Source organism: Octopus sinensis, linkage group LG16 (genome assembly GCF_006345805.1).
Source record: "Octopus sinensis linkage group LG16, ASM634580v1, whole genome shotgun sequence".
NCBI lineage: Eukaryota > Metazoa > Mollusca > Cephalopoda > Octopoda > Octopodidae > Octopus > Octopus sinensis.
Window position 1 is genome coordinate 12,556,549 of NC_043012.1, and position 27,500 is coordinate 12,584,048.

At 35.5% G+C, this 27,500-nt stretch overlaps 1 protein-coding gene across 1 annotated transcript in view; it reads left to right on the forward strand.

The window, feature by feature from the left end:
• Positions 1–27,500, forward strand: part of LOC115220594 (epithelial cell-transforming sequence 2 oncogene-like) — a 140,850-nt gene that overhangs the window by 83,253 nt on the left and 30,097 nt on the right. The window contains exons 22-23 of the mRNA XM_036509887.1: positions 14,480–14,636; positions 23,905–23,970. Of these exons, the coding sequence (XP_036365780.1) occupies positions 14,480–14,636; positions 23,905–23,970 (223 nt within the window). The remainder of the gene's footprint in view (positions 1–14,479; positions 14,637–23,904; positions 23,971–27,500) is intronic.

Below are 27,500 nucleotides of genomic sequence, written 5' to 3' on the forward strand. Positions count from 1 at the left end.
ATATTGTAATATTTTGTGACAACCAGTACCTAACACAGCAAAGCTTTTACATGTTACTTTTGACAATCTTTTTCTAAAAAAGTGAAACTGGTCAAGTGAATAAACATCTTTTAAAATTGCATTTTCAAACCTTCTTTTATATATAATTCCACTCGTGTGGTACCTTACAATTCCACTTTGTTATATATATATATATATATGAGATAAGTCACTTGCCCAAGGTGAGTTCGAAACCCCGTGTTCGCAAAACTACGCAGATGCATCTGCCCCTAGAATTATTGCCAATCATGTTATGTACTGAAGCAGCTAGTCGATGATTTAAACCGTCTCTTTAATATACAGCTTTTACCTATATTTGAAACTGTATTTTGCATTAGATCAATCCTGACTTTTTCGACATTGTAATCGTTGAGTAACGCCTGATTTGTCCTACAGGTCTACAACATTATGTACAACGGGTTTTTGGAGTTGCCTTCTGAGAAGCCTGCTCGTTGCAAATATTTTTGATAAATAAATAGATTACAGAGGCGTAGTGTCTTCTTGCCGTTTATCTGTATTCTCTCCTAAGCCGATGCAAATGAGCAGAAAAAATACGCGTGGAAATTGACTTGTCATTGGGGTCAGTAAAGGAAACCAATTGTTACGTGTAACGATGCAAGCTATTCTAACCCCTAAATTTTAACTGAGTTCCAGATTCATTACCAAAGAAAAAAAGAAAAAGTAAAAACGTCTCAAATATAATATTTCCTAACACATGCCTCTACTCCCCACATACTCTCTCTCTCTCTCTCTCTCTCTCTCTCTCTCTCTCTCTCTCTCTCTCTCTCTCTCTCTCTCTCTTGCATACACGTATATATAAATACACACATAGGCGCGCCTACATCGTCTCTGGAGTTATATACTGTTTCTAATAAAGCGATAGGAAATAAGGTGGCGAGCTGACAGAATTGTAAGTACGCCGGTCAAAATGATTAGCGGTATTTCGTCTGTCTTTACGTTCTGAGTTCAAATTCCAGCATGATCAACTTTGCCTTTCATCCTTTTCTGGGTCGATAAAATAATTACCAGTTGAGCATTGGGGTTGAAGCAATCGACATGCTCCGAGCCCAAAATTGGTGGCCTTCTACTGAAAATAGAATCCAATATAGAGACACAAAGAGAAAAATTTGGATAATGGGTTTGTCTATTACATCCAATCAAATATTAAACGTTCTTAGACTTTATGTGATCCCCACACGTGAAAGGATGAATGGTAAATTTGACATCGACGAGATTTGAACCCAGAACTCAAAAGCCTGAAGCAAAATACCACTGACGATTCTACCAATCGATTACATTTATAATTTCTAACTTATGTCAGACAGTTATGTCAGACAATGAAGAGATTAGTGGAATGCATTGAGTCACTTACAGCCACCTCATCATGATATATTGATGCAGTACCGGGAGCGATTTAATAAACTAACTTCTATAAATTTCTCGTCATAAAAGGCTAAAAATCGATTCAGGTTATTTAAAAATACACTTTTACTCTTTTTACTCTTTTATTTGTTTCAGTCTTTTGACTGCAGCCAAGCTGGAGCACCGCCTTTAGTCGAGCAAACCGACCCCAGGTCTTATTCTTAAGAAGCCTAGTACTTATTCTATCGGTCTTTTTCCCGAACCGCTAGGTTACGGAGACGTAAACACACCACATTCGGTTGTCAAGCGATGTTGGGGGACAAACACACACACACACGCACACACACATACATATATACGACGGGCTTCTTATAGTTTCCGTCTACCAAATCCACTCACAAGGCTTTGGTCGGCCCGAGGCTATAGCAGAAGATACTTGCCCAATATGCCACGCAGTGGGACTGAACAAGGAAACCATGTAGTTGGTAAGCAAGCTACTTTCCACACAGCCACTTCTGCTTATGAATAAAAACTTTCTAGCCGTGGCCATCTCTTTTCTATCCTTCTTAAGATTTGACTTTCATTTCTAGCACATTGTCTGACCATGCAGATTCTCACTCGAATGTTTCAGGCAGACTCGGATTTTACATCTGAAATCGCACTTCATAGATTTAATAATAAAAGATTAATCAAGGGAGAGAACTCTAAATAAAAAAGAAACGTACTAAGAGTAGCCTACCTTGAATATATATATATATATATATATATATATATATATTTTTCGCAAGGGTTTCATCGTTTGAAATATTTCACTACAGTTTTAGGTTGTTGGAAATTAGTTGTCACTAATACGAGTAAGTCGTTTATATCATTAACATTGAAATTTTAGATATTAACGTTTGAAATACTAACGTTTGAAATATAAAGTGAAATGAACTTGTGATTTTAATTAATAATTTTAATTGTTCCAAATCTAAAAAATCATGTATTTATTTTAACCAACACCATTATTTTTACTAAGATGTTTAGATTATTGAACAGGATATAGACTTTCTGCAATTACACTGATAGTTATAGGTTTTTAAATATCCACTTGCTGTATCTTTCTTATAACAATGAAAATGTTTTTCATTTAGAAGTGTTTGATATTTACTAGGCACAAATTACTGTGCTGCAGAATTGAATGTATTCTAACAGCAATGGATCCTGCATCATGATTTAAGTTTTTTCGGTCACTAAGTCACATCGGTTACAAATCACTATCACCTTCTTCGAAATACGTAGTTTTGATTGGTCTATTTTTACTCTGTTACTCTTTTACTTGTTTCAGTCATTTGACTGCGGCCATGCTCGAGCACCGCCTTTAGTCGAGCAAATCGACCCCAGGATTTATTCTTTGTAAGCCTAGTACTTATTCTACCGGTTCTCTATTGCCGAACCGCTAGGTTACGGGGACGTAAACACAGCACCATTGGTTGTCAAGCGATGTTGGGGGGACAAACACAGACACAAAAACATATACACACATATATACATATATACGACAGGCTTCTTTGAGTTTCCGTCTACCAAATCCACTCACAAGGCTTTGGTCGACCCGAAGGTATATTTTAAGACACTTGCCAAGACTGAACCCGGAACCATGTGGTTGGTAAGCAAGCTACTTACCACACAGCCTGCTAAAATATTGCTCTCTCATCACTGTTAATGGCATCATATATTAGTTTCAACTTTTGGTACAAAGCCAACGGTTTCGCCCCTAGTACACAACTGGTGCTTATTTTCTCGACTCGAAACGGATAAAAGACATACCCGACGCTAAGAATTTTCCCGACACTCTAACGATTCTGCCAGTTCGTCACCTTAATCGTATTATATATCAAATAATAGAAACCACTAAAGCGACTGCGACTCTCTGTAGTACGTATCCCTGCTGGAACAAGTAACCAAATCTTCCATGAAGAACGGCCTATCGAATGAAAAATGGAAACTACAATAAATAAAACCCTCAACAACCCAATTTGTGACGAGACCCACAACTCACTGGAAACTTATTAAAAACCTCCCACAAATAATATTCCACGTGGAAATCTGATAAATAAAATATTTCCATACCCAACTATAAATAAGAACCCAAAACCTTCTGCATCATAATTCACCTTAAACCAAGAAGCGAAATCTGACGTATCTTCGGCAAAACCAAAAAAGAAAATACTCGTTATGACTTCGCAATTCTACAAACAATTCATATTATAAATATAACACGTAAGATTGTTAGTACAATCTAGGAAATTGAATTAAAATATAATAACAAAGAGGTGCGTTAATAAAACGAACGCATTACTAGAATATCTTTACAATCACTTTAAATTTCGGTTTATCCAGCGCACAAGAACCATACTAAGGCACCTCTTTAAAAGGTATATTCGATCAAATAGACCCCTGTACTTATTTATATCTTATACTTATTTTGTCGGTGACTTTTTGCTGAATCGATCGAGTAACGAAGACATCAAAACTAGCAATGATTAGCATACATAACAGAATTTGCATTTATCCAGCGCACAAGAACCATACTAAGGCACCTCTTTAAAAGGTATATTCGATCAAATAGACCCCTGTACTTATTTATATCTTATACTTATTTTGTCGGTGACCTTTTGCTGAATCGATCGAGTAACGAAGACATCAAAACTAGCAATGTTTAGCATACATAACAGAATTTGCATATTTCCACATGTCTTTCTTCCTTTCTGCTTGTCTGCCTCTGTGTTTTATATATATATATATATATATATATATATATAAATCAAAATGGGACAAGAACGCAAAACATCCAGAAGACGATACAAAAAACACGGACGGGTCATTCGAAGTCTTTAATCTTCAATCAAGAACCGGATCATCCTCGCAATTTCGGCATATATATATATATATATATAATATATATATATATATATATATATATAATATATATATATATATATATATAATATATATATATATATGTATGTATGTATGTATATATGTATGTATGCTTGTGTAAGCGTGTGCGTGTGAATATACATACGTTCGCATGTATGCTTATATATGTATGAATGTACGTCCGTGAAGAGGTGCATAGATTTATGCTCAGTGTGTTTCACTCATAATCGCAAGATTATGGTTTCGATCCCTGGACCGGGCGATTGTTGTTTTCTTGAGCAAAATATTTCATTTCACTTTTATTCAATCCACTCAAAAATGCCTAATCCTGCGTCAGGCCTCTGCCTCGTCCAGTAGAAAATAGAAACACAACAGAATGCAAGAACTGGCGTTATATGTCTATGGCTTGGGAAAGACCTCTGATCCATTTTATATACGTACGTGTATGCATCCGACAGGTTTACATACAATCACCACATACCAAATTCATTCGCAAGGTATTGGTCAGTCCCAGGCTGTACTACAAGACTCTTACCCAAAGCATCCGTTTTGGAACTGAAGGAATCTTATCGTAGAAAAATTAAGAAAACATTCTTAAAATATTCTGTGAATATTCTAAAATATTACAACATACTGATATATGTTCAGCTTGTCTACAACTCATGCACAATATTTTCCATCAATATATTGATTGTTTTATCACCAATTTGGCATTTAAGGCGAAGGCTGCATGCCATTCCGCTAGCCTTTCTAGCTAGGAACAGACTGAAATAACATTAGCCGTTTTGCTAATGCTTTCTTCTCATCATTGTAACGTTCTTAATCACAATGACAGTAACATGACACAGCGGTTAGCATGCCGAACAAAATGGTTTACCGCACTTCTGGATTTTCGTTCTGAGTTCGAATTACACTGAGGTTGACTTTGACTTTCCTCCATTTTCGTCGATACATTAAGCACCACATGAACTCTGGTGTCGATGTAATCAACTAGACTCCTCCCACTAAAATTCCGCATTGAGAGATATAGTTTCTTCGTATGTATATATATATATATATACACATAAAGGTAAATTACAATATCACATTAAATACAATGAGAATAATATAACTTAACATAACATAATATTATGTAACATAAAAAATCATAAAAACCATAAAATGTGTCAAATTATTTCGGCTTATATATATATATATTTTCCTTATATAAATAATCACAGTTTCATTATATATAAAGTCACTTAAGGGTCATGGTTTAGAAAAAGACGAAATTCTGTGTGAAAGGACGGCTGGATTGTAAAAATTAATTCAAATGTCTGTGTAATATGAGCGTGAACAATCTTAAGTGAGATAGGGGTTATGAGTGTAACCCACTATGGGATATCATTTATCCAATATACTGCCAGTAAAGTACCCAGAAAGGCTAATACATAAATGCTAAGAATTGCAATGCAATTATTTCATTTATTGTATTATATGGACGAAGGTAAAATATTTTACCTCAAATTCATAATACAAAATAAGAAAATGGAGGAATAGATTACTTTCAATCATCAACTACTAGATAATACCAATTCATATAATTTATTAAATAATTATTTAATAAATTATATGAATTGGTATTATCTAGTAGTTGATGATTGAAAGTAATCTATTCCTCAATTTTCTTATTTTGTATACATATATATATATATATATTACGCACACACGAGAGAGAGAGAGAGAGGGGGAGGGAGAGGGAAAGAGAGAGAGTGTGTGTGTGTGTGCGTGCGCGCGCTCGAGTGCAATGCATGTGGCGCACGTGTGCGTATGTGGCTTTGAGTGTGTTTACGTATGTATGTAAATCGTAGAAAACCAACAATAACAATGCTTCACAAAACGTCACGAAACAAAAATTATGTCACACGTTTAGATCCGTCTGCGTATTATTATTAGAAAGTGTGGAAACAGAGAGCGTGAATCTATGTGAGATCCCCAATCTAGTCATAGAATGATAATTTCTTTTGAACTAATATACACATAATGGATATATTTCATACAAAATAATACATTAGAGCGTTAGACTTCCAAGGGAAATAACTCTGCCTTATAATTTCATTGTTATCTCCCATGATATCCATATTTATTACATGCATCTAGCAGGAATCCCATTTGAAAATTTTCATCTGCATTGCCCCTCCGCTGCTGATAGTATAATAGGGGTCGTAGAATCATTAGAGCATTTGACAAAAATGAACGACAACAGTTCAAATTCCACCGAGGTAAAATTTGCCTTTCATTATCTATTAAATAAATCACCAAAAAGAACGAGAGTGAATTTTCACCGGCTAAACTCCCCAGCTCAAACGTTTGCCTTTCTACCTACGTAAGGGATCACTATTGTTTTAATTTATTTTTTTTACCTTCCTTCAGATATTTTTATATTTCTTTACGTTTAGCAGGAAGGCGCATGACTGACTGATTCTAATATTCGGTTCACTATCGTAAGGTCGTGCGTTCGATTTCCGGCGGCGCGTTTTGTCGTTCAGTAAGACATTTTTTTCACGTTGATCCTGACCGCTCAGCTGGGAAAAAAAAATGAGGAGTACGTGCCCCGTATTTCAATGGGCTAGCATTGTCACATTCTTTAGTTAATGTGTCTTCATCGGTGGAGAGGTGAAACACGAATGCCTGAGTGATTACCGGTCTTCCATAAATAACCTTGCACAGACTTGAGCCTCGGAGACTAACATTCTAGGTGCAATCACATAATCATTCATTAACCGAAGGGGGTCTTCACCTTTGTATTTAGGTAATTTTACTGTCAATAAAAATTTCAGAACTCGCAAACCTTCATTTACATTGCCTGTAAGATTTGCATTATACCAGCCTGAGAACCCAAAATAAGTAGTTGAAGTGGCACAAAGATTAAGAGATATAATCGATGCTACAACTTTTTTCTTATTCTTCATTTGGTCTGCACTTACCCTGTGCTCCTTTTTCTTTCACGAGTGCCTGTGGAATGCTCAGCCACTTGCCCGTTAATTTACCAGCAGGCTCTTCCGTTGATCGGATCAACTGGAACGCTTGCCGTCGTAACCGGTTGAACACCAGTAACGTTTAGATTTCAAATTCCGTTGGCGTTTGTCTTAACGTTAATGCTTCGGCGTTTTAAGGAATGTGTAACAATCAAGTAATGCAGTCGGTTCAATTTGTGGCATTATGCTTCTGTTAGATTCTTCGGAAGTTCTATTAGGGTGGTGGAGAGTAGAGCGAGTAAGACTTTGGCCCAAATGTTCGTGAACCATTGCGATCTACGTTGAAATTGTACTGAAGTGGAGGACCATTCTATTCGTTCGTCGATAAAGTAACCACCAGTCAAATATTGTAGCTGATTCACTCATTGACAAAACACTATAGAGTTGTCATGGCATCAGAAATCACAATAACTATTACTATTACCAGAGCGTTGTCGTCTTCGTGCCGTCGCCGCCGCCATCATCGTCGTCGTCGTCATCGTCATCATCACCACCACCACCACCACCACCACCAGCACCAGCACCACCAGCACCACCACCACCACCACCACCATCATCATCATCATCATAATCATCATCGTCGTCGTCATCGTCGTCGTCGTCGTCACTAAGCCTAACAACGGCCTAAAACATTTAAGGAATTATCTGCGATCAAGAACCCACACATCATCTCTTATTCACAAATGACATAACTTCTTTTTTCTGAGACAATTTTCTCAAGTAATTTCCGCTGTCCCGGTTACGTTATCTACTCCAATTTCATTCGTGAAGGCGGTGTCTGCGTGAGCGTAGATTTATTATATCGATCTATGCCTTATGTCTGTCTGTCTGTGTCTCTTTCTCTCTCCCTCATCCCCCCTCTCTCTCTCTTCCACCTTTCTCACCTGTATATTAGAAATAACGACTTTCTGTTATTCCAGCTGAAAATTTCACTCCTTCATTTCTCCTTCATTCATCTGCAGCCACTATTACTCATCGAACTTCTCAAACCGCCAGCAACTTTGGGGGCCACGTTTCCCCTATGCTCTCTTTCCTTTCCGAAAGCATCGTCGGTGACTTCTCATACCTCTCACTCCTGTCACAGTTGCTGCCGAATCCTTTGCGATTTTCATCTCTGTACACCAACTTCCTTGGATTTCCTAACTCTGTATTCCATGCATATTATTACTGTTAAGATGCTGCATGTTATCCCTAGTATTTTGAGACATGAAATTTTGATAAGAGGAACTGAACTTACTGAATTTAGTAACTATATGCTTCGCATCATTTATCCTGTTATCGAATAACAATTTCACTACACTTTAACATACTGCATAGAGAATATGGCAAAAAATTTGAAATCTTGAACTCGCGCTAATTTTCCGCGTATATAATTATAACAGAAGTATGAACCTTCTGAAAATCTGTTCCCAGAATCACATCCCGATTGCTACATGCTTCCTCAAAAACGGTCAGACATATATTTGGTTATATAATTTCATTAAACGATCAGAATTGCATTCACCTGTAAAGACTAATCGAGTGTCGAAATAGGTTAAATATGTAATATATTTGTGGAGGCGCGTGGCTTAGTGGTTAGGGTGTCAGCACCATGATCGTAAGATTGTGGTTTCGATTCCTGGACCGGGCGACGCGTTGTGTTCTTGAGTAAAACATTTCAGTTCACGTTGTTCCAGTCCACTCAGCTGGCAAAAATGAGTAACGCTGCGATGGAATACATACGCCATAGAAACCGAGAAAACGGGCCCATGAGCCTGGCGAGACTTTAAAAGGGCGCATTTATTTATTTATTATATGTAATATATTTAGGCCGTAAAGGCGCATGACTCAGTGGTTAGAGCGTCAAGCTCACAATCATGAAGTAGTGTGTTCATTCCCCAGACCATGCAGTATGTTGTGTTCTTCAGCAAGACACTTTATTTCAGGTTGTTCCAGTTCACTCAGCCGTAGAAATGAGTTGCGAAGTCACTGATGCCAATCTGTATCAGCCTTTACCTTGGATAACATCGGCGGCGTCTGGTAAGATAGGAGTCTGGTAAGAATGGGCGACTGCTGCTCTTCCATAAAACAACCTTGCTCGGACTTGTGCCTTGGAAGGTAACATTCTAGGTGCAATCTCATTGTCATTCATGACCGAAGAGGGTCTTTACCTTTGTATTTAGGCAACTTTCATTGATGAAACTTTCAGAACTCTCTGAAAACGCCAAACTTCTTTTACATTCCTTGTCAAATTTGCGTTAAACCAGCCTGCGAACCCAAAAGCAGCATCTGAATTGGCACAAAGATTAGGAGATATAAACGAGGCCATAACTTTCTTCTTATTCTTCATTTGGTCAGCACTTATCCTGTGACACTTTTTCTTCCACATGAATATCGCAGCTCTGTCCACAGACCACTTTACGCCACAAAATCAGCCACGTTTATTTGTTGCTAACCATGCATATGTTACATCTTTAATCGTAACATCAGTTAGAGCGTCAGCGATAAGGGATATGTCTGGGCCAAGAATCTCTCTTAATTTTCTCAATGCATCCCTAACTACTATCGGTCATCCTAAAGACACAACAATTCTTTGTCACAATATAAGAAAGCAATAAAGATTTATGGTATAAAACATGATAACTAAATTCAAGGACTCTTTTTGCATACGTACACACATACTCTTTCTCCCTCTCTTTCCCTCTCTTTCCCTCCCTCTCTTTCTCTCTCACACTCATGTGCGTGTGTGTGTATATCTGTATGTATGTGAGTGTGTGTGGGTTTGTGTATGTGAGTTTGTGTAGGTGAGTCTGAGAGTATGTGTGCGCAAGTGTATGCTTTCGTTTGTGAATTTGTGTTTGTATCTATACGTGCGCGTAAAATATTGGGTCATCCCATAAATAATACGGTTTTTACAACTGGATGAAGTAAAAGTTGGAGCGGGACGGGATAAACTTACCTACATCAACTTGTTATGAAAGTAGGTAGTAATTTTACTTTGTACTTATTCTTAGTGCAAGATTTGAAGAGTGCAGTTCGATTTTAGCAGTTAGTTTTCAAAGCTAAAATCGAAGTGACAAAGGAGCATATTTGGCATATTTCGCTTTATGAGTTCAATAAAGACAACAATGCAACGGAAAGTGCGAGGATTATTAATGCAGTATATGGGAATTGGAGAATAAGCGTAAGCCAATGTCAACGGTGGTGCCGGAAACTACAGCCTAGAAGACGAGCCTCGTCCTGGAAGATATACAGAGCTCGACGAGGAAGTCCTGCAAACCCTGGTGGAACAAAATCCTCGTAAATTTTGAGGAACAAACAGAGAAGCTTGAACTTGGTCATTCACCCATTAATCAACACCTGCGTGTCATCGGAAAAGTCAGCAAATTTGCTCAGTGGGTTCCACACACACTTTCCCAGTCTAATCGCTCGCAGAGAGTGAATGTGTGCTCATGAATGAACCTTTTTTGAACCGAATAATGGTGGCGAGAATTTGGCTCTCTTTTCGTGATATGAAAGGTTTACATCATTTTGAAAGTTTTAAACCCAAACCAGACGATAAGAAAGGAGAACTACTGCGAGCACCTTGAGCGGCTTATTCAGTACTTGGTTTCAAGACGAAAGGTGTTGTTGCATCAGGATAATGTTTGTCTACATCCAGTGAGGATGATATTCCAAAGGCTGGAGCAGTTTGAATGGGAAATGATGCTGCATCCACCATATTCTCCGGATATTGCCCCATCTGATTATCGTGATTTGGACGGAAAAAATATGAATTCAGTAGACGAGGTCAAAACAGTACTGGAGGAGTATATTTTGTCACGGACAAGTGAATTTGGGAAGAGGGCCCCTGCAACTCTACCAGATGGATGGAAGAGCATTGTTGAAAATGAAGGAGAGTGTATTTTAGATAAAAAAGAACTTCGTTTATTTTCATTTTGAAAAATAAAAGACGTATAAAAAAATCGCATTATTTATGGGATGACCCAATATTTGGTGGATAATTAAATCAGAGATAAGCTAAAGAATAGAAAAGGAAAAAAAAATAATCGCTTTGCTTTTGATTTCCCGTATTAGTGAGTCTCTTCAAAATTCTTTCAGACAGTAATTGGTACTTCCGCTTTGCTTACAGGCGCAGTTTAACGTTTCACATCTAATTACGTGCCATTTTGTAGTCGTAGACTTCTTTGAATACTTTCAGTTCTCTAATTGCTGTCTTGAAAAACATTTAGATATAGTATGGACATAAACACAGGCTTTATTTAAGGAAAAGAAATTCATAGCCAGATTATTTAAACATGAGAAATATTATACAGTTCGAAATTATCGTACAAGAATGTTATCTTAGAGAAGAATTGGTGTACATCGTCAAATTTATCCAATTTGAATGAAATCTGTATAAGAATAACAATTGGGAAAGTTAATACGTCTTTCAGTGGGATAACGTATTTTACAATTAACCATATCAATTAACCATAATTAACCATAATTAACCACAATTAACCATATGCTTGTTCGTAAGAACGACTAAGGTCATCTAGTTATCGTTAAGGATGACTGCTGTTTTGCGCAACGGCTTTGTTTGGAGGTAAGATGTGTTGCGCACCGTCAACTGCCCTCTGTCGTCTGTGTGCATCTTAACATAAGGCGCAAGGCCAGGCCAAGACGAACAGGTAAGAAGACGGATGCAGTGGTTGACCAAGACCGCTTATTATCCTCTTCTTGCTTTTTGCTCCTTAGAACCAGTGCCAGACTATTAAGTTTAAAGAAGATAAATGGTAACCTTGAAAGAATACTAAACTCACACATACAAATGTTACAAAGAGATGTGGTGTTTATAACCATAGAATCAGACGATTCATCGTAGTTGTTTTGACGCTGATGGTTTGAATCAGCTGACTGGACATTTAGCCTCTTATAGCAACTCTACTATTTGCTGTTTTATGAGATATTTATGTCCCATCGTATTGAATCCAGTATGCTCTGGTACTAATTTTGATGAAAATAGATTAATAAAGGAAAAGGTAGTCCTAGTAAATCTTAAATTCAGTTTTGAGAGGTGTGCTTAAAGTTGGCTCAGAATTTTCTAGATCAATTTTGATAACGAGCTTTAATCGAAATCTATATTTAAACACAGCTGCTCCATTACATATATCAAGTCTATAAACATATTACAAAACAAAGCTATAGTTCTACTATAATCTCTATAATTATATTAGTATAGGAGCAGCTGCAGCTAGTTTCGAATTTATTAATGCCTGGAAATATACACTCACACAAATTTAATGAAATTTAGGAAAAAAAATGTTTTAGAAGGATACGTCTACTCTTTTGAACTGGTTAACGAAAGTTGATTGAATAAGAATCGTGGCATTGAAGCATTTCATTGCCGAAAACTAGAAAAGCTGTGTGTGTGTGTGTGTGTGTCTTCAGTTTTATATACTAAGATCTGGAGTGAACGAATAAGTAAATTGGTGAAAAATATGCTACGTGGTTTTTCTTATAACCCCCTGTATATTCCGAGTTCAAATCCCTCCCGCCAAGTTTATGTTTGTCTATCATATTTCTTCGATCCATAAAATAAAGTATTCCTTGGCACAAAATGCTTCACCCAGTTAGACGATGTTTTTATTGCAATGTAAAGGCAGCAAATCATATGGTCCAGTTTATAAACGTTCAAATATCGGGTCATCCCATAAATAATGTCCGGACTTCTATATTTTCAATTTGTAAACGCTTTAACAGTATTTTAGAATGTCTAATGGTATCAAGTAATATTTATATGTATTTGGACATTGTTAAACTAATCAAATTTCATTTTGCAGGGTAATCTAATTGAAATTACACTAATTGTAACTCTTCAAACATGAATGTGTTTAAACAGCATTTGAAGCACATAATGCTTTATGAGTTAAAAAAAAAGCAAACCTTGCAGCTTAAGGGACTCGAAATATTCACTGAGTTTATGAAGAAGAGTGCCTGAACGAAATCTTGCAGAAGATGGTTTGCAAAATTCAGAAGTGGTGATTTCAACCTTGAAGATGAGGCTCGAACAAGACGTCCAATTGAGTTTTATGACACGCTCTCTTTGGCAGAATTTGAAACTCATCATGCAATTTCAGTCGAAGAATTGGCAAGGAAGCTTCGTTCAAGCCATACAACTGTTTACTGCCATCTTCAACAGCTTGGAAAGGTCCCCAAACTCGGAAATTGTGTTACTCATGATTTGTTTCATGCTAGCTGCATATGCGCGTGGATATCTGCTCTTCTCTTCCTCTTTTGTGAACATATCTCGACCTTTTTGGACAGACTGGTGACCTGTGATTGAAAATGTCTCTTCTATCAAAATGTTAAGCGTTGTAGACATTGGTTTAGCGAAGGGGAAAAGACCCAGCCACAACAGAAAAGGAAACTCCATGCGAAGAAGGTTCTCCTTTTTGTTTGGTAGGATTGTAAAGGAGTCATCCACTTTGAATTGCCATTAATTAATGAAACAATCAATGCTCAGGTCTACTGTCAGCAATTACATCGTTTGAACACTCTCGGCAATTAGAGCGTTTGAAGAAAAAAATGGCTGCTTTAGTGAATCGAAAGTGATTGTTTCATCAGGACAATGCAAGACCTCACACTGCAAAGATCCCTTTACAGAAGATCGAGGAACTTCGCTGGGAGGAAATTTCTCATCCACCTCATCCTCCAGACCTCGATCCTTCAGATTACTATTTGTCCTGTGGTTTACAGAATCATTTGGAGGGATTAACTCACGAAATAACTTAGGAAGTCGAAACCGAACTTTCAGACTTCTTCTCTTCGAAATTGAAAGAGCTTTTCACTAATGGGATTAAAAATCTTACGAGTAGATGGAAAGACCCCATAGATAATCATGGAAACTATATTGACGATTAAGATTCATTAAAATGTAAGATTTGATCACTTGTTTTCCTTATTTAAAATCCAGACATTATTTATGGGATGACCTGATAGTACCAGGTACAACTTTTATTTCTGTAGATTTTATTTCTGTAGATTTGATGAATTATACAATTATTATAAATCATGGAAAGCAATTCAAATGACTGTATATTTTTTCTTATAACTTAGTGGTATTATATCATTGTGACAAATCAGTTCCTTAAAGAATAAGTTTAAATTTTCAGCATTCAGGAAATTCTACTAACGCCGATGGAACGTATTGAAGAATACGTGTATTTACTGACCGCTTTGCTGACGCATACAGCTATGGACCACTCAGACAGACCAGACCTATTCAAAGCTATTGGCTCTTTTAAAGAAGTGAATTCTTTCATTCAACAGGTATGGTGCCTTCACATTTGAACCTTACAATTCTTTGACAATTTCTTGAATTTCATGAGAATACATTGAATATATATCATGTATCTTTTACATGATATACAATATTTTTGCTGCATATTGTTTGATAATGACTCTTACCAGTTAGTTAAGTGTGGGAATATGAATTTACATATACAAGGTTGGACAAAAGTCACCTGACAGTAAATCAAAACCCATCTAATTCCAAGATTAGAACAAAAAAAAAAATATATGAAACTTTGCTAATAAATAGACAGGTGATTTTAACTCACAGCATTCAATTATCAAACTTTCATTGGAATGAATAAATAAAATTGAATATTAAGTATTCGTAAAATTCTGATTTACTGTTCAGTAACCTTTAGTCAACACTGTATATCAACTTTCTGTTTTAAAGCCCCCTTTTACAGCTTTATTTATTTTCTAAAAGGTTAATTTTCTTTTTATGCTAGCCACTGTAGAGTTCACTCCTCTACGTAGTGGCAATTTTATCATTACTTCGGATTCCCAATCAGGTAATAATAAAACTGAAACGTGTGTTCGTAATCATGCTGTATTGGCCAACATAGCTCGAACCATATTAGTCATCGCCTAAGGTGGCAAGCTGGCAGAAACGTTAGCACCCCGGGTGAAATTCTTAGCAGTATTTCGTCTGCCGTTACGTTCTGAGTTCAAATTCCACCGAGGTTGACTTTGCCTTTCATCCTTTCGGTGTCGATAAATTAAGTACCAGTTACGCACTGGGGTCGATATAATCGACTTAATCCGTTTGTCTGTCCTTGTTCGTCCCTTCTGTGTTTACCCCTTGTGAGCAATAAAGAAATAAGAATCTTAGCACGTCAGGCAAAATGCTTAGCGATATTTCGTCTGTCTTTACGATCTGAATTCAATTTTCGCCGAAGTCGACTTTGCTTTTCATCCTTTCAGGGGTCGATAAATTAAGTACCACTTGCGTACTAGGGTAGATCGAATCGACTGCCCCCCCTCTCCGAAAATTTCAGGCCTTGTGCCTAGAGTAAAAAGGAATAATAGTCATTGCCTAATATTTAATTTTTCACACAGCATAATTATTTCTATCTAGTGTTTTAGACCTAAGTACATTAAATATGCTAAAGTTAACTCATACTAAACTAGTTTTTAATATAGTAACCAATGGGGACTATACAGAGGAATGACAATAGAATGTGGTTATGATTCAGATGCATATTCATTCATGTATATACAGATGTAGACAGAGATGCTGTAGGCGCAATGATTTTAGCTAGCAGGCAGTATATGAATTCAAGTATTATGGCTTGGTCTAATAGTGCCTAATATAGTTGTTTATGATGCATCTTTTGTTATACGACCTTCGTGATATAGAACTTATGATACGGTATTTGTGAATTGATTTCTGCGGGAGTTGAAAGGCGCGGAGAGGTTAGTATGCCGGGCGAAATTCTTAGGGGTATTTCGGCTGCCGTTAGGTTCTGAGTTCAAATTCCGCCGAGTTCGACTTTGCCTTTCATCCTTTCGGGGTCGATTCAATAAGTACCAGTTACGTACTGGATCGATATAATCGAATTAATCCGTTTGTCTATCCTCGTTTGTTTGTCCTCTCTGTGTTTAGCCCCTTGTGGGTAGTAAAGAAATAAGAAATAGGTATTTCTTCTGTCTTTGTGTTTTGAGTTCAAATTCCACCGAGGTCGTATTTGGCTTTCATCCTTTCGGGGTCGATAAATTAAGTACCAGTTACGTAGTGGAGTTGATCTAATCGACTGGCCTCCTCCCCCAAAATTTCGGCCCTTGTACCTAGGTAGAAAAGAATATTAATTTTCGCTATTTTCTGAGTTCAAATCCCGCCGAGGTCGACTTTGCCTTTCATTCTTTCGGGGTCGATAAATTAAGTACCAGCGAAACACTGGAGTCGATGTAATAGACTAGTACCCTCCCAACAAATTTGAGGCCTTGTGCCTCCAGTAGAAAGGGTTTCTGCGGGCGCTGAAGTGTTACCAGAAAGTTGATGCTTATGGAGATTTTGATTTAGATAAGGCATCTTCATATTTGAAAATATAAAAGTATGAACTTTTTGGGGAAGATATGTAATGTGCAATGTTGTCGTATGACTGATGTGCACTAAATTTTCATTGCGAACTGTTACAGGTTTGTCTTTATGGATAGAATGTGGACGAAGAGGAAGTATTTCTTGATATTTGTAGATAAAGTAGGGCACTGGTGTGAAAGAATATTCATGTTATTAGTGTTTTCTGAGAAATGTGAAAAGGTCACTATGTTGACAGATATCACCTGGAGATGCGCTTTAGAAGAATTCATTTCAAAGTTCAATAGGGGAATCTGTCAGTGGATTAAATTATATATTTGTCAGACATGTAATCTCATTATAGAATCAACTTATTTGATAGGTTATAGGTGATTGTATGAAATTGAAATGTTTGATCATATTGAACAGAGCTATCTTTAAGCAAATCAGAACTTCAGTATTTTGATTTTGTTATATCTCATTCATTAATTCTTCCAGCTGACAGTATCATTAACACATTGAAAAAACAAATGCTTAGAGACATTTCTTCCGTCTTGTCCCGTTTTAAGCTCAAATCTGACGGAGGTCAACTTTAACTTTCATTATTTTGTGACCGATAAAAGTACGAAAACAAGTATTCGAGCGGGATTTTTATCTTTTGACCGACAGATTTTAAAAAATAATTTTTTGTAACTAATATACACAGCCGATAGTTGGTGTTGAAAAACAACAGCAGTAATTTTATTCAGCTGAATACACGTCATTGATTGGTTGAATTACCGAAATACGACAACTTTAACAAAAAATAACTTTCAAAATACAGAATTTTCTCAACAACGCCAAGAGTAAAAGATGATTTATGTGACACATTCTACAGGTATGTGAATTTTGAAAGTGTTTAGTTACAAAAAATTATTCTTTAAATCTGTCGGTCAAAAGGTAAAGACCCTCGAGCGATATAATTGTTTTTGCCTACCCACTTTATAATTGCTGTCCTTTTGCAAAATTTAGAAAGAGTCACATTTATTAAGGCGGTGACCTAACAACATCGTTAGAGCATCGGAGAAAAAAAGAATAGCAGCATTTATTCCGGTCGTTTACATTCTCATTTCAAATATCCCCCCGGGGTAGATAAAATTACGAAGCAGTCAAATACTGATGTCTATGTAATGAACTCAATCCCTCCTCTTAAAAAAACTGTTGGCTTTGCACATAAATTAGATACGATTAAACGTTATTTATTACATTACCAAGTTTAACGAATCTACATAGGAATATTGGATCGAAAATAATGAAAAATAATGTACACTGAAGCATTATTAGCTGTCAAAAAGTTAAATGTTTAGCATAGAAAAAGATTTTATCTTCAGCTACTGATGTTTGATAAAAGAAACAAAAAACAGTTCCATTTGTTTACGCAACTAATGGTCATTAGTGAAAACAATATCACATTTTTTCCCATAAAATATAAGTCTGTCAAAAGCAAACTTCAAGCAATTAACCCGGTTCATAGATATATACTTTTATATCGAGAACCACCTTTCTTTTTTAGGTTATTCAATAACAAAAACAAACGACAAAGGTTACTGTATTCATATATATAATATATATATATATATGTGTGTGTGTGTGTGTATATACATACACACATATATATATATACATATATATATATATATATATATATATATATATATATAAATATATATATATATAATATATATATATATATATATAAATATATATACATATATATATACATATCTATATATCTATATACATATATATACAATGCAAATATATATATACAAGTATATATATGTACATGTATATATATATATATATATATATATATATACATATATACACTATGTTTTATGTATAGCTTACTGTTTCGTTATAGGTAGGATCAACAAAATAGAAAGTACTCCATCCTGTGAAAGATATATATCATTGAATGTACGCAGTATTAACATAACAGATACTAATAGTTACACGCCATGCAGACACGGCATACACGTTTGAAAGACATTTAAATCTTTCTTCAACCCTCTCTGTCTGTATTTCCCAACGCCTCTCTCTCTCTCTCTCTCTCTCTCTCTCTCTCTCTCTCTCTCTCTCTCTCTCTCCGAATTCAAATTCAGTCCGTGTAACTAGAATAAAGACATCAAAGTGCACTTCCAAATAACCATATCCTAAATTTAATTTCTATCTGCGGAATAAACCACTTCATTTTCCTTTACCGTATCACAAATCCCACTGAGAGATTTTTGCTAAAATATTATTAATGTTATATATTAATGTTATATATATATATATGCATTTTAGTCAACTAGAAAAGTCAGTTCAATTAGAGCACCGTCAAAATGGAAGGCATGGCTGTGTGGTAAGAAGTTTGCTTCTCAACCATGTTGTCTTGGGTTCGGTCCCACTGCGTGACAATTTGTATAAATGACTTCCGCTATAGACCCGGGCCAATTAAATATTCGAAGGTGGATTTAGCAGACGGAAACGGAGAGAAACTTGTCTGTGTGCGTCATAGACAAGCGAGCCAACTCACGCCGAGTCCCATCATCAGAAAAGGATATCGATCTTTTAACACGTATCGATCTTTACAGGGTGGTAAAATACATAAATTCAAAGTTTAGATATTTTACCCCATCCCCGATGCTTTTGGAGGGCCATCTCCACCATGTCAAATCGCAGCCTACCGTGAACAAACAAAGTACATATATTGTGGTGTATGTGTTATCTATATATGTGATGTGTGTGTTTATCTATATATATATATATATATATATATATATAAGTAGGTTAATGAATTATCCTAGTATGGACAATTCGGTTAACCGATACCCGGGTAGCAAATTCACGTCAGAAAACACGGTTGAAGTTACATGCTTTCGTGTGGAAATTTGTGTGTTTTTTTTTAACTATAAATAAGTGAAAGAAATGGAGTCGAACGACGATTTTAACAAAATTCCGAGAATAAAAGAATTTTGTTAAAATCGTCGTTCGACTCCATTCTTTCACTTATTTATATATATATATATATATATATATATATATATATAATATATATGTGGTGTGTGTGGTGTGTGTGTGTGTGTGTGTGGTGTGTGTGTGATTGTGTGTGTGTGTGTGTGTGTGCGTTTGCGTGTGTGTATGTGTGTGTGCGCGCGTATTTGTGTGACTGAATGTATGTATGTATATATTTCGGATCTGAAGTTCAGCGGCTGTCATAGACTTGTTTAGGAATTTATATATTTATATATATATGTATATATGTATATATATATATATATATATATATATATATATATATAAATAAACTTAGATAAACTTAGATATGTTTCGACCAAAGATTGGTCCAGGCCATGTCTAACTTAATAGCACCACCTGATAGGATTATTCGAATGCTGTTTAAGTCAAGTTTTGTTTAAGTCAAGTTTTGTTCAAGTAGTGAGTTCTTGTTGGGTGAGTTGTATCCAATTATGGGTGGCTTATCTGGTATTCTTTGAAGGAATCTATCCAGACTCTGTTTAAAGTTGATGGGATCCTTTTCCTTTTTGATCTCTCTCGGGACAATGTTAAATAGGGCAGGGCCTGTTGAGGAAAAGAAATTATGTTGCAGTGTACAGGTATGTTGTGATCTTGAATTGGGCAGGGGACGTATAGCCCGTGGTCCAAGTCTTGGATGAACCTTGAAGCTAATGTTTAGGTCGTTTGGGCAAAGTTGGCGGTATATTCTCCACATCGTACAAATGATGTACCGCTCACGGCGACGCTGGAGGGAGTAAAGTTTCAAGGCGATCCCTTAAAAGGCGATCCCAATAATCGAGAGCAGCCATGCCTTCAATGCGTTTAGTGAGTGCCCTCTGGGGTGACTCAATTCTGGAGATGTTTTGTCTTGTGTGAGGAGACCACAGTGGGCAGCAGTATTCGAGGTGTGGCCGTACAAAGGAGGAGAAAAGTGGTATGGTGACACCTTGTTCTCTGGACCGGAAAGTTCTTAAGATCCAGGAACTCATCCTACGAGCTATATTGACCTTGTTGATGTGTGCACACCAACTGAGATCCTCATCAACAATTACACCCAGGTCTCTGACATTATTAGAGGCTGTGAGCGGTTCCCCTGAAGGAAGAGAGTATGGCTGTTTTAGTGAGGAGTTTCTTCCAAAATGCATCAGCTCAAATTTTCCCTCGTTCAGTTGCATTTTGTTTCTGTCTGCCAGTTGACTCACAGCATATAGATCAGACTAGAGTTGAGTTCGGTCTGCTTCTTCATTGACGATTTGCTGGAGCTTAGTGTCATCAGCAAATATTTTCACTTTGCAGTAATGTACGACACTGGAAAGGTCGTTTATGTAAATTATAAAGAGTAGCGGGCCCAAGACAATCACCCGGTGGACACCGCTGGTGACTTTTGCTGGGCTTGAGTGGACTCCATCAACTACAACATGTTGTGTTCTATTCGTCAGGAAATACTTAATCCAGTGTAGAACCTTTCCACGGATTCCAACATTTGCCAATTTTGAGAGTAGGTTATTATGGTCTACCCTAACGAACGCTTTACTGAAGTCAAGATATATGACATCAGAGTTCGAACCTGTTCCCAAGGCTTTGAGTATATCTTCAATGTGGTGTAAGAGCTGTGTTAGACAGTCCCTGCCACAGCGAAAGCCATGATGATTTGCATTTAGGAGTTTCTGGGTCTCCAGGAAGTCAGCTATCCCTGATCTTAACACTCTTTCAAACACTTTAATGATGTGGGAGGTGAGTGAGATTGGGCGATAGTTGAGTGCGAGGTATCTGTTTCCCTGTTTGAAAACCGGGATGACTGACTGGGATAGAAACTGTTTTGGTATATAACCTGCATCTAACGAATTTCTCCAGAGGTTGGTCAGAGGGACTGCAAGTTGGTGTCTACATTCCTTCAGGAGACTAGCGGGGAATCTATCAGGGCCTACAGCAGAGTAGTATTTGACCTCATTTATTGCTGCTATGATGTCAGTGGGAGTGAAGGTTATGTCTGAGATTTTATGTTGGGAATCAACTTCATTCGCTTCTCTTACGTCAATATCAGTATCAGTGGGAACACTAAAGACAGAGCAGTATTGTTTCTGCAGTATTTCTGCCATTTCTTTAGCATCGTGTTGGGGAATGCCGTTATCATTAATCAATGGCCCAATGGGTGAGACAGTGGTTCTATGCTTATTTGCATAAGAATAGAACACCTTTGGGTTCTGTTTGACGTTTTTGATTACCCACTGTTTCTCCACAGCTCGTTGATTTTCAATGGAGGTTTTCATGTCGGCCTGCAGATGAAGTTTTTCCAGCTCTAGCCTTTTCATTGTTGTTGAATGTTATGTTTTCAAATGAGTGCCATGGAGTGTGATTGGCTGGTTTGGTTTTTATATGTGGGGAATTCAAATTGCAGAGTACCATGTCGTGGTCTGAGAGGAGAGTTTTTTCAACTGAAATACTGTGAACGAAGATCGTTTTATTCTGTCTCGTTGGTTCGAGCACTAGCTGAGTCAGGAAGAATTCATCCATTAGATTAAAGAGCAGTTCTGCTACTGCTCTATCTGATGTAGAGCATTTGCCTAACTTCAGAGTATTTGTGGGCCAGTTCACATGAGGGAGGTTAAAATCACCCATCACTAGTATGTTTCCGGAGTTGTACTTCCGAAAGAAGGACTTGACTTTGCTAAGGCACTCTTCAAAGCACATTAGAGGTGCTTGGGGAGGCCTGTAAAGACCAACAATGATTATGTCCTTGGCCTTGCTGAATAATGATACAGATTCACAATAGCCATTGGAAAATATGTCCTTGGCATCAAATGAAAAGGAGTCATGGATAAAGATGGCTGTCCCCCTCCCTTATTTCGGTCTGTGCGATATATACATATATATCTATATGTACATACATATATATAAATATATATATATATATTATATATATATATAGATATATATATATATATATATATATATATATATAGTAAATAATATATATATAATCTATATAAATATATATATATATATATATATATATATATATATATATATATATATATATATAGATATATATATACTATATTTATTATATCTATATATTATATATATATCTATATACATTATATATATATATATGATATATATATATACATATATATAAAAATATAAAATAAATAAATAAAAAAGATAATAAAAAAATATAATGTAAAAATATTATTATATTATGTTAACATATAAGAACGGGAAGCTTATGAAAATAAACAAAAGACGAAGGCAGGTGGAAAACCAACTAACAATTGTATTAGTATGGCGCTCAGGAATAGAATAAAATATAAATATACATATATATATAAATACATGTTATATATATATATAAATATTTATATATATGTATAAACATAATATATATAAATACATTTTATATAGATAGATAATATATTTTATATATGTATATACATATATATATAAATACATTTATATATATATATAAATATATTTATATATATCTATATGTATATATATATAAATATATTTACATATATGTATATATATATATAGATGTATATAGTATATATATATATTCATATATTTAATATAATATATATATATACTCTTTTTTTATATACATATATATATATATGTATCGATATATATATATATATATATATATATATATATATAGATGTATATATATTATACATCTATATGTATATATAATATATAGATTTATATATATATATATATATATATATATTAAATATATATATATATATATATATATATATCTTCCTTCAGGCTATATTGAACAATATAGCCACCTATCATTTTCAACCAGTAATGAGCAGTTTGCGTTATATATTAACTTGAGAAAACAAATCAGACGTCATTCAGCGCTCTTTAACACATGTTACTCTTTACTGAGATGTGTAATTAAAGATGTTCCAGAGATCCGCACGCTGCACTTTCAAAGCCCTTACGTTGATATCTAATGGAAAATTTATATTCGGTAATGTAGGCGACCGATTTAAATAACCCAACTAGTCTCATCTTAGTCTCATTTCTTGGCTTCCGCTTATTATTAATGATATGCATTCACGATTTATAGAAAATTATGTGTTAGTGTCGATTTAATGCGTTGCCACACCGTCATTTATAACGTTATTACTTACACTTCGGTTTAGTAGGAGCTAATGTGTTATTATCTTTCAGACAAAGCTGCGTCGACAGCAAGAGCGACAACTCCAGAAGCTACACAAGACTATAATAAATTGCCCCGTAAGTAGAGTGAACCCTTTAATGAGATGTTCAGATTTATGCACATTTATATACGCACTATCTATCTATCTATCTATCTATCTATCTATCTATCTACCTATATATCTATTTATCTATCTATCTATCGATCTATCTATCTCTCTTTCTATCTCTCTATCTCTCTATCTATCTATCTATCTATCTATCTATCTATCTATCTATCTATCTATATATATATATATATATATGTATATATGTATGCATTAATATGTGAGTGTATGTATATATGTATGTATACATATATGTGTATTGCATGTATATATACATACACACATACGCACACATACACTGATACATACACACACACATATAGTGAGATTTGTGATACAGTAAAGGATTAAGAATTGGTTTACACTGCAGATCGAAATTAAGTCTCGGATACGGTTATTTGGAAGTGCACTTTAATTTCATGATGTATTTACTCTTCTTACAGGGATAAAGGATTGTTATTTAATTCGGAAAAGGGAGATGGGTGTGAGAAAAGAGGTTGGGAGACAGAGAAATAGAGAGAGAGAGGTTTAGAGAGACACATAAAGTGAGATATTTAAATACAACGATGGATTTGCTATATAGAATGCTGATGAACTACAGCCTTGGAAACCATTTATTCATATATATATAATATATGAAACCTCTGCGTACTTGATTCCTTCAGTCTCCAGTCCAGTACCTAAGCGTATCCAGCAGCATTGATTAAAAAAAAACCGTGAAAAGCAGTGAAGTAGTATGATATTATTTTCGTTTCAACTAACACTATCACAGTTGCTGAAACTTTAGCATGCCTTGCTCAGAGGACATGAAAAAACCTGCACACAACCACCTATTTCTTCTGTTAGACTATTAGTATCGGTCGAAGATTTTGTGATTAGAGAAGTACCAAAGAAAACCATGTTCTTGAAAGTTTTTTTTTTCATTTGATAAATAACTTCTTGACACGTATATAACAGATTCACACATGAATTGATTTGTCTTCAGTATATGCGACTTATATCAAAGGTCCTTATGCAACACAGTGGTGGTAGTCCAATCAGACAAGTTCTCAGGCGATGGAGCTAATTAGTTTTCAGAGATCACCACCACCAGTGTTTTGCACCCGTTGAATGAATTTCAGCGCCCTTACAATTTTCGAACATGGAGAGTATTTCTTCTCTTTAAAATAGGTCATAGATTAGCATCAACGGCTACTAATCCATTCGAAATATGCGTGCAAAAAATTTTGCAACATTTAAATAAATGCTAATTTCTAAATAACTGTGTTCTAAGCGATTACAATGTTAATCTCGCGGTAATGTTTGATCTGACATTGTGGGTTCTGAAAGAAACAAAAATGTTTTAATTGGTTTGAAGAGGATACTACCCTGATAATTAAGTGGACGCATATATATATATATATATATATATATATATATATATATATATACACGCACATACACAACATACACACATGCACACAGAGAAATACAAGTATGGCAAATACCATACAGCATAAATTCATGAGTCATTGAAATAACTCCGCCTCCACAGGAAGTAAGATCATCTCCACTTGAGAAGGAGAAATTATCTCAAGAATCAAGTTGACATGCAATTAAAGAAAATGACAGCCTTATTGCCGAAGATAAGAGGGCAATTATGTACTATAATATATGATATATATATATGAAATAATATATGATATAATAAATATACGCAATATATATATATATATATATATATATATATATATATATATATATATATATATATATATATATTATTTCATAATTATCCTTAGATAGCTCGATTCATCATTACAACTCAGATATAACAGTTTAAATGGTTTTTGCTGGCGAGATACTGTCTACTGACATCACAGCAATATATTTAATCATGTCATCCATTTTGCTTATTCTTTGATGATTTATTTTTTCCCGATCGCTTGCTACTTGTATACCGTTAAGAGCATGATTTTTTGCAGTGATCGGATAATTTTTTAACTTTTCAATATATTACATACTTAAACATATCACAGTACGTTGTCATGCCTGTATTCAAGTTACCCTATTTTTTTATCATTTCATTTTAACTTAATTTACAGGGACGTTATCTTGAGGTTTAGTGTGAAGAAGTCTCTTCAAATCTCAGGAATCTATCTTAGGATTCTGCAGTTCCACAACGCCAGTGACAATTCCAATATCATTCTGTCTCCTTGGTAGGTGTTTGGGTGTTGCGACAACTGCACTAATCACCACAGGAATAATTGTTTCCTTCGTCGCCAAAACCGCTTCAGGTACCAATATTTCTAGGTACCAATATTTCTCAACCTTTTTGGTATACACTCTGTTATCATATGTCTGTGATTTGACCGCGTTTGTTTCTTTCCTCATCTATAATCATATTTCAGTTTCCTGCTTCAGTAATATTATTATTATTATGATTGTTAATTCGGCGAACTGGCAGAATTGTTAACACGCCACGCAAAATGCTTAGCGGCATTTCGTCCATCTTTGTTCTGAGTTCAAATTCCGCCGATGTCCCTTTTGCATTTTTATCCTTTTCCGGCCGAAAATTAAGTTAAACACCGAGGTCGATGTAATCGACAAGCCACTCCTCCTCCAAAATATGTGCCTTTAATACAAATTATTGTTATTATTATTCCTGTTGTTGGTTCATTTCAGTGGTAAATTTAGACTCCGCACGCTAACAAGACGTTCACCCAATTATCTCAGGTTTTGACAGTTAGTGAATCTAGAGCAAGAAGTTAAACTCAGGCGTTCCATAATTGTAAGTGGTTCGGTAAATGATGGACTCCAATGCACTTCAGTTGCAATTATATACATTGTTTGAAAATACCTAGTTCCAGCGTACCATTTTCTCCTAAACGCATCCACAGATTTTGTTCTGGTCAAGACAATCTCATTTGTATATGAATGATTGCCTATGTGTCCTAGCAGAATGTTTTTTTCTTCTTTTTCTTACTTTGCAATATATAATATAATAATAGTCTTCAGAGAACCATATAATAACTGCCAAGAACTTCTTAGAAATACCTTAGCAATATTACACACGCATATATCATACTGTGAAACGTTGCAGATGTGTACGTATATACATCCAAAAAAGGAGGAAGATTTACACTCATATCCTCACAATCTTGCCAGCAATTACAGATAAAAGCCTTCAGATAGAAGAATCGAGTCTCTGTATTATACAATAATCATTTCTAATACATAGCATTGGAGTGTGTGTCATGTGCACTTGATAGCTTTGTTCCTCAAAGGTTATATTCTATAATTCTGCTCTCATTTTATCACGTCGTCATTATCTCTTTGTTTTTCACGTATATTTCCCCTATCACGTTCTCATACATTGTAACTATTCGAAAGTAGTATTATCTTTATTCATGTCAGTGTTTGAGTCTTTCTTTGTACTTTCATGTATTTCATAACATTCCCGAAAACAAATATATATAGGAACAGTACAATAAACAACGGAGGGTAAGTATATAAATATAT